Source organism: Amblyraja radiata, chromosome 9 (assembly GCF_010909765.2).
Source record: "Amblyraja radiata isolate CabotCenter1 chromosome 9, sAmbRad1.1.pri, whole genome shotgun sequence".
Taxonomy (NCBI): Eukaryota; Metazoa; Chordata; class Chondrichthyes; order Rajiformes; family Rajidae; genus Amblyraja; species Amblyraja radiata.
The window spans coordinates 59,664,838-59,679,744 of NC_045964.1; the positions used below are offsets into that span (position 1 = coordinate 59,664,838).

General features: G+C 49.9%; 1 protein-coding gene across 5 annotated transcripts in view; it reads left to right on the top strand.

The window, feature by feature from the left end:
* Nucleotides 1–11,254, top strand: part of cep128 (centrosomal protein 128) — a 401,773-nt gene extending 390,519 nt beyond the window's left edge. For all 5 annotated transcript variants that reach the window (XM_033027567.1, XM_033027570.1, XM_033027569.1 and 2 more), the window contains 2 exons: nt 6,229–6,337; nt 10,823–11,254. In XM_033027567.1, the coding sequence (XP_032883458.1) occupies nt 6,229–6,337; nt 10,823–10,944 (231 nt within the window). In that variant the 3' untranslated portion in view covers nt 10,945–11,254. The remainder of the gene's footprint in view (nt 1–6,228; nt 6,338–10,822) is intronic.
* The last annotated feature ends 3,653 nt before the right edge of the window (nt 11,255–14,907 follow it).

Sequence of the window (14,907 nt, forward strand, 5' to 3'; positions counted from 1 at the left end):
GTCAGGGGATATGGGGAGAAGGCAGGAACGGGGTACTGATTGGGGATGATCAACCATGATCACATTGAATGGCGATACTGGCTCGAAGGGCCGAATGGCCGACTCCTGCACCTATTGTCTGTTGTCTATTGTCTATTGACTGTGATTTAGCTTCTAATTAATTAATTTTACTCTGAATCAATCAATTGATCGATTGATTGATTAATTTATAAACAATGAAGGTGATTAGCTAGGAGAGCCACTGCCTCATAGCACCAGAGACCTGGGTTTGATCCTTACCTCGGGTGCTGTCTGTATGGTGTTTCCCTGTGTTCTCAAGTTCTCCCTGTGATTTCCTCTCATATCCCAGAGATATGCAGTTTGGAAGGTTAAATAGCCTTGTAACCCTTGCTTTCCCTCTCTCTGCTCATCCCTCCCCATCCTCGTTCTCCCGACTAGTTTGACTGTCCTCCTGATTAAATTTAACGTTGTCTACCTCGTTGTCACCTTCCCCTCAGTAAACAGTGACATATTCTACATTTTCCTTGAGCTTCGCCCCCTTTGATCTCTCATTTTCACACCGCGCCCTTCTGTATATCTCTCCGGTTTCCCCTCTCCCCGACTCTCCGTCTGAAGAAGGGTCTCGACCTGAAACGTCACCCATTCCTTCCCTCCAGAGATGCTACCTGTCCCGCCGAGTTGCTCCAGCATTGTGTGTCTATTCTCTGTAAAATTGAGTTGAGATTTGCTTATTGTCGCGCGTATCGAGGTACAGTGAAAGGCTTTGGACACAAGACAATAGACAATAGGTGCAGGAGTAGGCCATTCGGCCCGTCGAGCCAGCACAGCCATTCAATGTGATCATGGCTGATCATCCCCAATCAGTACCCCGTTCCTGCCTTCTCCTCATATCCCCTGATTCCGCTATCTTTAAGAGCCCTATCTAGCTCTCTCTTGAAAGTATCCAGAGAACCGGCCTCCACCGCCCTCTGAGCAGAGAATTCCACAGACTCACAACTCTCTGTGTGAAAATGTGTTTCCTCATCTCCGTTCTAAATGGCTTACCCCTTATTCTTAAACAGTGGCCCCTGGTTCTGGACTCCCCCAACATCGGGAACATGTTTCCTGCCTCTAGCGTGTCCAAACCCTTAATAATCTTATATGTTTCAATAAGATACCCTCTCATCCTTCTAAACTCCAGAATATTCAAGTCCAGCCGCTCCATTCTCTCCGCATATGACAGTCCCGCCATCCCGGGAATTAACCTTGTAAACCTACGCTGCACTCCCGCAACAGCAAGAATGTCCTTCAAATTAGGTGACCAAAACGGCACACAATACTGTCCAGGTGTGGTCATAGAAACATAGAAAATAGGTGCAGGAGTAGGCCATTCGGCCCTTCGAGCCTGCACCGCCATTCAATATGATCATGGCTGATCAATGGTCTCACATCATGGTCTCACTAGGTTTCTGTACAACTGCAGAAGGACCTCTTTGCTCCTATACTCGACTCCTCTAGTTATGAAGGCCAACATGCCATTGGCTTTCTTCACCGCCTGCTGTGAGGCAGCAACTCTACCGCTGCACCACCGTGCCGCACCTTCTGGTTTTGATAATCCGACCCTTGGAGAGAGATTTTGATTATCCACTCTATCAATGCCTCATGGTTTTATATTCTTTACAAATATATGTTAAAATAATACCCAAAATAGTTCACACGCCCGTGGCGTGTAGGGAGTGGACGAGAAAGTGGGATGCAAGTAAGTACATTGTAAAGTATTCCTACCATTGCTCTGTAAAACTCTTTTATCCTTGGCACAGGAATTATTCTGAAGCGTCTCGACCCAAAACGTCACCCATTCCTTCTCTCCAGTGATGCTGCCTGTCCCGCTGAGTTTCTCCAGCTTTTTGAAACGACCTTTGGTTTAAACCAGCATCTGCAGTTCCTTCCTCCACATAATAAGTTTCCCTTGTTGAAGCACGGTGGAAGTAGCTGTGCGGTGGTCTTGTAACTGGATTATTAATTCAGTGAATATGTTTTGCAATCCCACCCCGGTATTTCAAGTATCCAATATCAGTTTAAAAAAGGCTGCATCCAGCAGCGCCTAGAATCTGCATCAGACTAGCGTAACCTCAAAACCATGCTGGTATAACTTTTTGGATATTATTTTAATATATATTTATAACGCATATAAAGTCACAAGGCATTGATAGAGTGGATAATCAAAATCTCTCTCCAAGGGTCGGATTATCACAAACAGTAGGGCCGGCACGGTGGTGCAGCGGTAGAGTTGCTGCCTCACAGCGCCAGAGACTCGAGTTCGATCCCGACTACGGGTGCTGTCATTACGGAGTTTGTACATTCTCCCCGTGACCTACTTGGGATCTCTCCGGGATCTCCGGTTTCCTCCCACACTCCAAAGACGTGCAGGTTTGTAGGTTAATTGGCTTGGTAAAATTGTAAATTGTCCCTAGTGTGTGTAGGATAGAGTTAGTGATAGTTAGTTAGAGATAGAGTTCGGCATGGACTCCGTGGGCCGAAGGGACTCTTTTTCACACAGAGAGTTGTGAGTCTGTGGAATTCTCTGCCTCAGAGGGTGGTGGAGGCCGGTTCTCTGGATACTTTCAAGAGAGAGCTAGACAGGGCTCTTAAAGATAGCGGAGTCAGGGGATACGGGGAGAAGGCAGGAACGGGGTACTGATTTGGGATCAGCCATGATCACATTGAATGGTAGTACTGGATCGAAGGGCCGGATGGCCTACTCCTGCACCTATTGTCTATTGTTTCCACGCTGTATCTCTAAACTAAACTAAACTAAACTAAATCTGAGATTTTATTATACGTGATTCTAGGCTGGAATGAATCTTGCTGTGAAAGGCCTGGATAGAGTGGATGTGGAGAGGATGTTTCCACTAGTGGGAGAGTCTAGGACCAGAGGTCACAGCCTCAGAATTAAAGGACGTTCCTTTAGGATGGAGATGAGGAGAAATGTTGTTAGTCAGAAGGTGGTGAATCTGTGGAGGCCAAGCCAGTGGATATTTTTACAGCAGAGATAGATAGATTTTTGATTGGTACGGGTGTAAGGGGTTATGAGGAGAAGGCAGGAGAATGGGGTTGAGAGGGAACGATAGATCAGCCATGATTGAATGGCGGAGTAGACTCGATGGGCCGAATGGCCTAATTCTGCTGCTGTGACTTTTGAACTGATGAAGGGCTGAGGCGTCAACATGGATCCATGCAAGGACATCAGTAGTCACGTTCTGCCACATATCACTGCTCTCTGTTTCCTTTCACTCAGCCAGGTTTCTAACAAAGCCGGGCACGGACTCGGTGGGCCGAAGGGCCTGTTTCCGCGCTGTCTCTAAACTGAACTGAACTAAACTAAACCTGCGATCCTTCTACGCGATTCCAGGCTAGAATGGGCCTCTTGCTGTGATGTAGTAGACCACAGAGTAGATAGACACAAAAAGCTGGAGTTACTCAGCGGGACAGGCAGCATCTCTGGAGAGAAGGAGCTGGTGACTTGTCGGGCCGAGACCCTTCTTTAGACCCGAAACGTCATCCATTTCTTCTCTCCAGAGACACTGCCTGGCCTGCTGAGTTACTCCAGCTTTTTGAGTCGGTCTGTCTATGGCACCTTCAGTTCCTTCCTACACAGGCCACCATTACAAACCATACCGAGCACAGAGGTTCGATCACACTGCGGGCTTCCCATGAGACCTCCAATGATGGTCACTAGACGCTGGTCTTCACCCCGATCACTCTCATCCTGGGAATGATTTACTGACACATATTAAACCATAATGAAAGCCTAATGGCGAGTCGGGATACTTAGCCACAGTTACCGTCTGTGATAACATCCCTGGTGAAAGGGGGAAATTACAAATGACGGCATGCTGGTTTACTTTAGTTCAGAGATACAGCATGGAAACAGGCACTTAGGCCCACCGGGTCCACGCCGACCAGCGATCCCCGCACACAAGCGGTACGCTAGACACCTAAAAGGACAATTTTTACATTTACACAAAGCCAATTAACCTACAAACCTACAAACCTGCACGTCTTTGGAGTGTTGGAGGAAACCGAAGATCTCGGAGAAAACCCACGCAGGTCACGGGGAGAACGTACAAACTCCGTACAGACAGCACCTGTAGTTGGGATCGAACCCGGGTCTCCGGCGCTGCCAGTGCTGTAAGGCAGCAACTCTACCGCTGCGCCACCGTGACTGCCCTCCTGTTGCGTTAAAGATACAGCGTGGAAACAGGCCCTTCGGCCCAGCCAGTCCGCGCCGACCAGCGATCACCTCTTACACTAACACTATCCTACACACACTAGGGACAATTTTTTCAATTTTCACCCTAGCCAATTAACCTACAAGCCTGAAGTCTGAAGTAGGGTCTCGACCAGAAACGTCACCCATTCCTTCACTCCAGAGACGCTGCCTGATCCGCTGAGTTCCTCCAGCTTTTTGCGTCTATCTTCGGTTTAAACCAGCACCTGCAGTTCCTTCCTACACAACCCATAAACCTGGACGCCTTTGAAATGTGGGAGGAAACCGGAGCATCCGGAGAAACCCCACGCAGGCCACGGGAGGAATGTACAAACTCCACACAGACAGCACTCGCGGTCAGGATGGAACCCGGGTCTCTGGCGCTGTGAGGCAGCAACTCTACCGCTGCACCACCGTGCCGCTCCAGTTGGATAGAAATCTAATTGTTCTACATACTAAGATGAGATGAGCTGGTGATGGACAATTGCACTTTTTCTATCTGGGATTGACAGATTACTGTGCTTACCCCCAAACCAAGCGCATGTCAAGGCAGACCCAAGCACCTCACCTCCCATCCCAGGAACAAACCTTCTATTGAACCTTTTTCTCTCTCTTCCCCGACAGCCATCTGAGCAATGTTGCCAAGTTTAGTCCAATGTTGGGGCACCTTCATGCCTGCTCAAGTATTTGAGCGAGTCTGCTTAAACTTGTCATGAAGGATCTCGTTAAGTTTGGAGATACAGCGTGGAAACCCACGCAGGTCACGGGGAGAACGTACAATCTCCGTACAGACAAGCACCCAAGTGGTCAGGATCGAACCCGGGCCTCCGGCGCAGTGAGGCGGCAACTCTACCGCTGCCTCCAGGTGCAAAGCCGGCCGGGAGGGGGCGAGGGGTGGGGAGGAGGAGGGGGCAAGGGGGGAAAATGGAGGGGGGGGGGGGGTGGTTGGTCGATTTGTATAGGAAGGAACTGCAGATGCTGGTTTACACCGAGGATAGACACAAAATGCTGGAGTAACTCAGCGGGGCAGGCAGCATCTCTGGAGAGAAAGAATAGATTACGGTTTGGGTCGAGACCCTTCTTCGGAGCTGGAAGATTTGTTGACTAAAGGGCCTGTTCCACTTGGTTGTCTTTTTGCGCGCCATTTACGCGTCCTGCTAGCGTGTGGGTAGTGCGGGACAGGCGCATGGAGTGGTGTGGAGGAGTGTGGAGTGGCGTGGAGCAGTGTGGGTTGATTTGTGTAGGAAGGAACTGCAGATGCAGGTTTACACCGAGGATAGACACAAAATGCAGGAGTAACTCAACGGGACCGGCAACATCTCTGGAGAGAAGGAATGGATGACGTTTCGGGTCAAGATCCTTCTTTCACACTGAAGAAGAGTCTCGACCCGAAACATCATCCATTACTTCTCTCCAGAGATGCTGCCGGTCCCGCTGAGTTCCTCCTGCATTTTGTGTCTATCTTCAAATGACGTCACGCGCTCCAGACGGCTGTGCGGGCGCATGATGACGCGCGCGACTCTCGCGGGACCGTCGCGCGACTGTCACTACCGGCCTGTCGAGTAATTTACGGCCCAAGTGGGACAGGCCCTTAACATGTATCTCCTACAGTAATGGCCCTGTCTCACGGTACGAGTTCATTCAAGAGCTCTCCCGAGTTTAAAAAAAAATCAAGCTCGTGATAAGCACGGAGAATGAACGTAGCGGGTACGTCGGAGTTCGGGGACGTCTCTTAGCGGCTCGTAACGCTAACGGCAGGTACTGGGGAAGACTCGCTAACGGCAGGTAAGCACGGGAAGACTCGTACAGATTTTTCAACATGTTGAAAAATGTCCACGAGAGCCCCGAGTACCGACGAGCGGCCATTACCGTAAATCTCCGAGTTCGAATCAGGGCAAAACTCGGGAGAGCTCTTGGAATGAACTCGTACAGTGGGGCAGGGCTTTAAGTTGTGTAATTGAATGCTCTCGAACATTCAGGTGGACGCGTTGGATGTGAGTTTGGGGAGCGAGCAGATGGATGACGCATGTACCACGTACAGTGACCAGAACAGATTCCTTTCCAGCAGCTTCACTACAGAAACTTACTGTGAGTATGGCCAGCCTTCTAACTGCAAACATTGTGAGACATTGCCGTAAAAATGTGGTCTAACATCTAGTCAGCAACCAAGCAGTGTCTCGACCCGAAACGTCACCCATTCCTTCTCTCATAGAGTCATAGAGCGATACAGTGTGGAAACAGGCCCTTCAGCCCAACTCGCCCACACCGGCCAACAATGTCAATATACAATAGGTGCAGGAGTAGGCCATTCGGCCCTTCGAGCCTGCACTACCATTCAATGTGATCATGTCTCAGCTACCCTAGTCCCACTTGCCCACGTGTCCCACTTGCTGACAGGTAGATGGATAGGACAGGTTTGGAGGGTTATGGACAATAGACAATTGGTGCAGGAGTAGGCCATTCGGCCCTTCGAGCCGAATGGCCTACTCCTGCACGTATTGTCTATTGTCCATAACCCTCCAAACCTGTCCTATCCATCTGCCTGTCCTACTGTTTCATAAGCGATGGGTTAGTCCCAGCCTCAACCACCTCCTCTGGCAGCTTGTTCCATACATCCAATCCGATGTGTGAAAAAGTTACCCATCGGATTCCTATTAAATCTTTTCCCCTTCACCTTGAACCTATGTCCTCTGGTCCTCGATTCCCCTACTCTGGGCAAGAGACTCTGTGCGTCTACCCGATCTATTCCTCTCATGATTTTGTACACCTCTATAAGATCACCCCTCATCCTCCTGCGCTCCATGGAATAGAGACCCAGCCTACTCAACCTCGCCCTATAGCTCACACCCTCTAGTCCTGGCAACATCCTCCAGTGAGTCTGCGTGACTCGCTGAGTTATTCCAGCTTTTTGTGTCGAACCAAGCATTGAACATCCTCATTTCCATCGGCGCCCTTCAGCCCAGGATGGAAACAGGCCCTTCGGCCCATCGGGTCCACGCCGACCATCCGATCACCCGTTCACACTGAAGAAGGGTCTCGACCCATAACGTCACCCATCCCTTCTCTCCAGAGATGCTGCCCGTCCCGCTGAGTTACTCCAGCATTTTGTGCTTGTCTTCGGTGTAAACCAGCATCTGCAGTTCCTTCCTACACGTTCACACTAGTTCTGTGTTGTCCCACTTTCTCACCCACCCCTACCACACCCTAGGGACCGTTTACAGGCGGCAATTAACCTACAAACCCGCACGTCTGTGGGATGTGGGAGGAAACCAGAGGATGTGGTCACAGGGAGAAGATGCCATCTTGTTTACCCTACTCTGCGTAAAATATTTTATACACCTCTATAAGATCAACCCTCATCCTCCTGCACTCCAAGGATTAATGTCCTGCTCAACCTCTCCCTGTAGCTCAGGCCCTCGAGTCCTGGCAGAATAGTGCAAGGCTTGGATAGAGTGGATGTGATGTTGCCACCCATGGGAGTTTCTAGGACCAGAGGCAATAGCTGTCCTCATTCTGTCCTGTCCCTCCTCCGTTGTCAGAGTGAGGCCCAGCGCAAATTGGAGGAACAGCACCTCATATTTCGCTTGGGTAGTTTACACCCCAGCGGTATGAACATTGACTTCTCTAACTTCAAGTAACCCTTGCTTTCCCTCTCTCAATCCCTCCCCCATCCCAGTTCTCCGACCAGTCTTACGGTCTCCGACTACATTTTATCCCTGTTTGCTTTGTTGTTACCTTCTTCCCAGCTAACAACGATCTATTCTACATTTTACTTGAGCTCCTTCCCCCTTGTCCCTTTTTCACACCTTACGCATCCTTGTCTATGTATCTCCCTCCACCCCTGGCATCAGTCGGAAGAAGGGTCTCGTCCCGAAACATCTCCACCCATTCCTTCTCTCCAGAGATGCTGCCTGCCCCGCTGAGTTACTCCGGCATTTATGTGTCTACCTCCAAGCTTTTTAGTTGTTTCGCTCTGGAAATAAACCCTGTTCTTTGTTTGCATTTTTATGGGGTTATTAACTTGCACAGTTCATTAGGAAGCGATGGCGTTAGCGGAGCAGTGCCAAATGAAGACAGAATGAATGTGGAGACAGCGATGATTTAAATATTTATCTAAAATTACCAGTCAAGCAGAAAATCTTTTGTGAGGAAAAGATTGGACTTGGCAGACTGTGGGGGCAGGATAAATGTGAACTCCCAATGAGATTGTGAAACAGTGCACAATATCCCGTGTTTGGGAGCTAAGGTTTTATAAAGAAACATTTTGAACTTGTCTTTGTTTCCAACAAGTTACGGTAAGAATATTTGAAGTTTGCGCTTGGCTGAGGAGATTTGTTATACTTTCGAGATACAGCACGGAAACAGGCCCCTCGGCCCACCGGGTCCGCGCCGACCAGCGATCGCCCGTTCACACTCGTTTAATTTCTTGTTGAGGTGCAGCATGGAAACAGGCCATTCGGCCCACCGAGTCTACGATCAACCATTTCATATTAGTTTAGTTTAGTTTAGAGATACATGGCACGGTGGTGCAGCGGTAGAGTTGCTGCCTCACAGCGCCAGAGACCCGGGTTCGATCCTGACTATGGGTGCTTGTCTGTACGGAGTTTGTACGTTCTCCCCGTGACCTGCGTGGGTTTTCACTGGGATCTCCGGTTTCCTCCCACACGTACAGTTTTGTAGGTTAATTGGCTTGGTGTAAATGTAAAATTGTCCCCAGTGTGTGGAGGGTAGTGTTAATGAGCGGGGATCGCTGGTCAGCGCGGACTCGGTGGGCCAAAGGACTGGTTTCCACGCTGCATCTCTAAAACTAAATTACTAAAACTAAATACAGCTTGAAACAGGCCCTTCGACCCACCGAGACCATGCCGACCCGCGATCACCCGTACACTAGTTCTATCCTACACACGAGGGACAATTTACAGAAGCCAATTAACCTACAAACCTGTACGTCTTTGGAGGAAACTGGAGCAGCTGTAGAAAACCCACACGGTCACAGGGAGGATGTACAAACTCCGCACAACACCCGTAGTCAGGATTAAACTCTGGTCTCTGGCGCTGAAAAGGGTCTGTCCCACTTAGGCAACTTTTTAGGCGACTGCCAGGGACTAGTTTTAATGGAATTCACCTACGACACCTGGCAACAACCTACGATGACACCTACGACACTTACGACAGCAAAAATTGTCGCCACTGTCGCCAAAAAATTTTCAGCATGTTGAAAATCTTGCGGCAGTCGCCTGTAGTCACCCAAAAAAACACCTAAGTGGGACTGGCTCATAAGGCGGCAACTCTAGCGCTGCGCCACTCTCCGCCCTGCTATGTTATCCCACTTTCTCATCCACGCTCTCCACCCGATGGGGCAATTCACAGAGGCCATTTGACCGACAAACCCGCACGTCTTTGGGATGTGGGAGGAAACCAGAGGATACCCACACGATCGCAGGGAGAACGGCGAACTCCACCGACAGACAGCATCCGGCATCTGGACTGAACCTGGGTCTCTGGCGTTTGAAGCAAAATCATGAGAGGAATAGATCGGGTAGACGCACAGAGTCTCTTGCCCAGAGCTGGGGGATTGAGAACCAGAGGACATAGGTTTAAGGTGAGGGGGGGAAAAGATTTAATAGGAACCTGAGGGGCAACGTTTTTACACAAAGGATGGTCGGTGTATGGAACGAGCTGCCGGAGGAGGTAGTTGAGGTTGGGAATGTCCCAACGTTTAAGAAAACGCAAGCAGGTGGGACTAGTGTAGGTGGGACATGTTGGCAAGTGGGGTTTCCACACTGTGTGCGACTATGACTCTAAATGAAAACTCTGATCGAGTATAGGAGCAAAGAGGTCCTCCTGCAGTTGTACAGGGCCCTAATGAAACCACGCCTGGAGTATTGTGTGCAGTTTTGGTCTCCTAATTTGAGGAAGGACATTCTTGCTATTGAGGGAGTGCAGCGTAGGTTCACAAGGTTAATTCCCGGGATGGCGGGACTGTCATATGCTGAGAGAATGGAGCGGCTGGGCTTGTACACTTTGGAGTTTAGAAGGATGAGATGGGATCTTATTGAAACATAAAAGATTATTAATGGTTCGGACATGCTAGAGGCAGGAAACATGTTCCCGATGTTGGGGGAGTCCAGAACCAGGGGCCACAGTTTAAGAACAAGGAGTAAGCCATTTAGAACGGGGACGAGGAAACACTTTTTCTCACAGAGAGTTGTTAGCTGTGGAATTCTCTGCCTTAGAGGGCGGTGGAGGCTGATACTTTCAAGAGAGAGCTAGATAGGGCTAGAGAGAGCAAGGTGGCGGAGTCAGGGGATATGGGGAGAAGGCAGGAACGGGGTACTGATTGGGGATGAACAGCCGTGATCACATTGAATGGCGGTGCTGGCTCGAAGGGCCGAATGGCCTTCTACTGCTCCTATTGTCTATAATGAAAACTTCACACTGTGAAAGAAGTGTCTAAGAATTCAGGCCTCCGGTGGGCTAGGGAAGGGGGTTTGTATTTTCGGAGTTATTGGTGTCTTTAAATCTTGTCCACGCGGGGTGGATTACTGAGCATTGTTGCGATTTTCCTTGCAGCACCAAGCGGCAGCCGCAGGTGGAGAAACCAGCCGCCCGGACGCCCAGAGACCAGCGACAGGCAGGGCTTCGGCGGGGCCACTGATGGAGGAAAGTCTCTCGCCGAAAAAGACAAGTGTTAGGCCCGGAAAACCAAGCGACGACCCGATGGATTTTTTGTTTCCCAGCCGCTTTAATGGAGGCCCGCTTACCTCTTTCGTCAAGAGTAACTCAGCGGGACAGGCAGCACCTCTGGAGAGAAGGAATGGGTTGACGTTTCGGGTCGAGTCCCTTCGTCAGGCTGAGAGTCAGGGGGGGAGAGACATTGATAGTACTTGGAAACTTAAATGAATGGAAGATTTGCAGAAAGTTACGATAATCAAGGATAAAGTAGAGCCCACAAGGGTCCGTTGTTGGCTGTGGGGTAGGTGATAACGAGTTATACAGACTGTGGAACTAGTACGATGACTAGGGTGGGGGAGGGGATGGAGAGAGGCGGGGTGCAAGGACTACTTGAAGTTAGAGAAGTCAACGTTCATACCGCTGGGGTGTAAGCTGCCTGAGCGAAATATGAGGTGCTGCTCCTCCAATTTGCGTGTGGCCTCACTCGGACAGTGCAGGAGGCCCAGGACAGCAATGTCAGTGTGGGAATGGGAGGGGGAGTTAGGATGTTTGGCAACCGGGAGATCATGTGGGCGGAGGTGGACTGAACGAAGGTGTTCGGCCAAAAACGATCGCCGAGTCTGCGCTTGGTTTTTCTGCTGGGTGGGCCATGAGGTGACAAGGTCATACGTGATAGGAGCAAAATTAGGCCAATCGGCCCATCAAGTCTACTCCGCCATTCAATCATGGCTGAGCTATCTCTCCCTCCTAACCCCATTCTCCTGCCTTCTCCCCTTAACCCCTGACACCTGTACTAATCAAGAATCTATCGATCTCTGCCTTAAAAATGTCCACTGACTTGGCCTCCACAGCCTCCTGTGGCAAAGAATTCCACAGATTCACCACCCTCTGACTAAAGACATTTCTCCTCATCTCCTTACTAAAGGAACATCCTTTAATTCTGAGGCTGTGACCTCTAGTCCTAGACTCTCCCAAACATCCTCTCCACATCCACTCTATCCAAACCTTTCAAATGAGGTTCACCCCCCTCCCCCCCACCCTCATTCTTCTGAACTCCAGCGAGTATAGGCCCAGTGCCGTCAAACGCTCATCATAGGTTAACCCACTCATTCCTGGGATCACTCTTGTAAACCCTCTCCAGAGCCAGCACATCCTTCCTCAGATGTCTGTGGAATTCTCTGCCTCAGAGGGCAGTGCAGGTTCTCTGGATGCTTTCAAGAGAGAGCTAGATAGGGGTCTTAAAAATAGCAGAGTCAGGGGATATGGGGAGAAGGCAGGAACGAGGTACTGATTAGGGATGATCAGCCATGATCACATTGAATGGTGGTGCTGGCTCGAAGTGCCGAATGGCCTACTCCTGCACCTATTGTCTATTGTCTATTGATATGGTGCCCAGAATTTCGTATATAGCCTCAGCATTACATCCCTGTTTTTGTATTCTTTTGTATTCAATTGTGTATATTGAGCGGCTACGAGGAGCGCTGCCATCTATTTTACTCAGAATCCAGCAGTGGGCATCAGGAGCCTCCACAAAGCACATTCTTCCCAATTTATTTCCTTTTGTGTTGACCAACATGAGAAATGCATGCCAGCATTATTGCAGCAGGGGACAATATTCCGCGCTCGCCAGCCCTCCGCAAGCTGTTGAAGCTTAAATTGGCACAGTTGTTGAGCCCAGCGGCTTCCAGCCTCAATGAGGAACGTGTTTCCTAAATAATAGCCGGAGGCTCCAGGCTTCACCCCTTTCTACACGATTCTTCAATGCGATTTAACAGCAGGTAATGTGTGATAAAGCTCTGCGCCCCAGCATCTGATCTACCTCTTTCACTGAAGATAATGCAAGTGCCCAGGGGAAGGTTGCCGGATGAAGAGGTTCCCGTTGATAACAGTGCACCGCTTGCTCATCGCCACAAACGCCTGGAGTTAAACTAGACTCCCATTGTAAGTCCAGCAACAGCAGGCCCGATCTTTGTAATGTTTGCCTCTTAGAACGTCAGGCCGAGCATCTTAGTTCAGGGCCTGTCCCACTTTCACGACCTAATTCACGACCTTTTTTACTCGTGGACATTTTTCATCAGGCTAGAAAAAATGCCCCGACCTACTTGATGCCTCGAGTACCTACGTCTAGCATCATGGCCCGCTACGGCCTACCTACGACCTCGTGACGACCATGCTGCGAATATGAATCAAGGGTAAACTCGGCAGAGGTCGTGAATTTGGTCGCGAAAGCGGGACAGGCCCTTTAGGGCGGCACGGTGGCGCAGCGGTGGAGTTGCTGCCTCACAGCGCCAGAGACCCTGGTTCCATCCTGACCGCGGGTGCTGTCTGTACGGAGTTTGCACGTTCTCCCCGTGACCTGCGTGGGTTTTTCTCCGGGAGCTCCGGTTTCCTCCCACGCTCCAAAGGCCTGCAGGTTTGTAGGTGAACTGGCTTTGGTAAAATTGATTAAAAAAATGTCCCAGTGTGTGTGTGTAGGGTAGTGTTAGTGAGCGGGGATCGCTGGTCTGCACAGACCCGGTGGGGCCGAAGGGTCTGTTCCGCGCTGTACCTGTAAACGAAAACTAGACATCGAACAATACAGCACAGGAACAAGCTCTTTGGCCCACAACGCCTGTGCTGAACATGATGCCATAGGATCATGAGGTTATTTTTGAAACAAAGACTGAATACGTGGATGTGGGCAGAGACTAAACATTCTGTTGCTTTGCACTGAAGATAGACACTAAATACTGGAGTAACTGCAGCATCTCGGAGAGAAGGAATGGGTGACGTTTCATAGAAACATAGAAAATAGGTGCAGGAGTCAATAGACAATAGGTGCAGGAGTAGGCCATTCGACCCTTCGAGCCAGCACCGCCATTCAATGTGATCATGGCTGATCATCCCCAATCAGTACCCTGTTCCTGCCTTCTCCCCATATCCCCTGGCTCCGCTATCTTTAAGAGCCCTATCTAGCTCTCTCTTGAAAGTATCCAGAGAACAGGCCTCCACCGCACTCTGAGGCAGAAAATTCCACAGACTCACAACTCTCTGTGAGAAAAAGTGTTTCCTCGTCTCCGTTCTAAATGGCTTACCCCTTATTCTTAAACTGTGGCCCCTGGTTCTGGACTCCCCCAACATCGGGAAAATGTTTCCTGCCTCTAGCGTGTCCAAACCCTTAACAATCTTATATGTTTCAATGAGATACCCTCTCATCCTTCTAAACTCCAGAGTGTACAAGCCCACAAGCTCCATCCTCTCAGCATATGACAGTCCCGCCAAGTCGGGTCGGGGTGAAGCCTGAAAAAGGGTCTCGATGCATTCTCTTTCTCCACAGATGCTGCCTGTCCCGCTGAGTTACTCCAGCATTTATGTCTATCTTCGGTGTAAACCAGCATCTGCAATTCCTTCCTGTACATTCTGTTGATTTGCATTGGGGGGGGGGGGGGGGATTGTCTGAATCTCGGGGTATCGGGAGGGTTACAACATACAAGAAGATCTTTACAAAGTCCATCCAGAGTAAAAATGGCCTCCCTTACAGCCAGCACAGCGGCACCTGACCAACGCACCTGTTTGACTTCCACCGAGGGGAGGCTTCAATGATGATTTTATTGTTTTATTTAATTATTTTATTGTTACGTGTGCAAAGTGCTAACACAGTGAAATCCGTTCATACGCCCCAGGAGCATGTTTTAGACCATTCGGCCCTGCTCCGCCATTCAATCATGGCCGATCTATCTCTCCCTCTCGACCCCATTCTCCTGCCTTCTGCCCTGACTCCCGCAACGATCCTTTTCCAAACAAACAGTCCGGTGGAGTATCGCCCGCCATATCCCGGCTCCGGCCTGGCATCTGAACAATACAGATGCCTGGTAGCCGTGGGTGGCAGGGCGTGAGATCTCTGAAGTTGCTCTTCAGACTCCGAAGCCAAACCTTAACTTTCTATTGGTGATCACTGAAGTGCCTTATCCAAAGTTGGATCCAAATGCGAGCCAATAGATTGA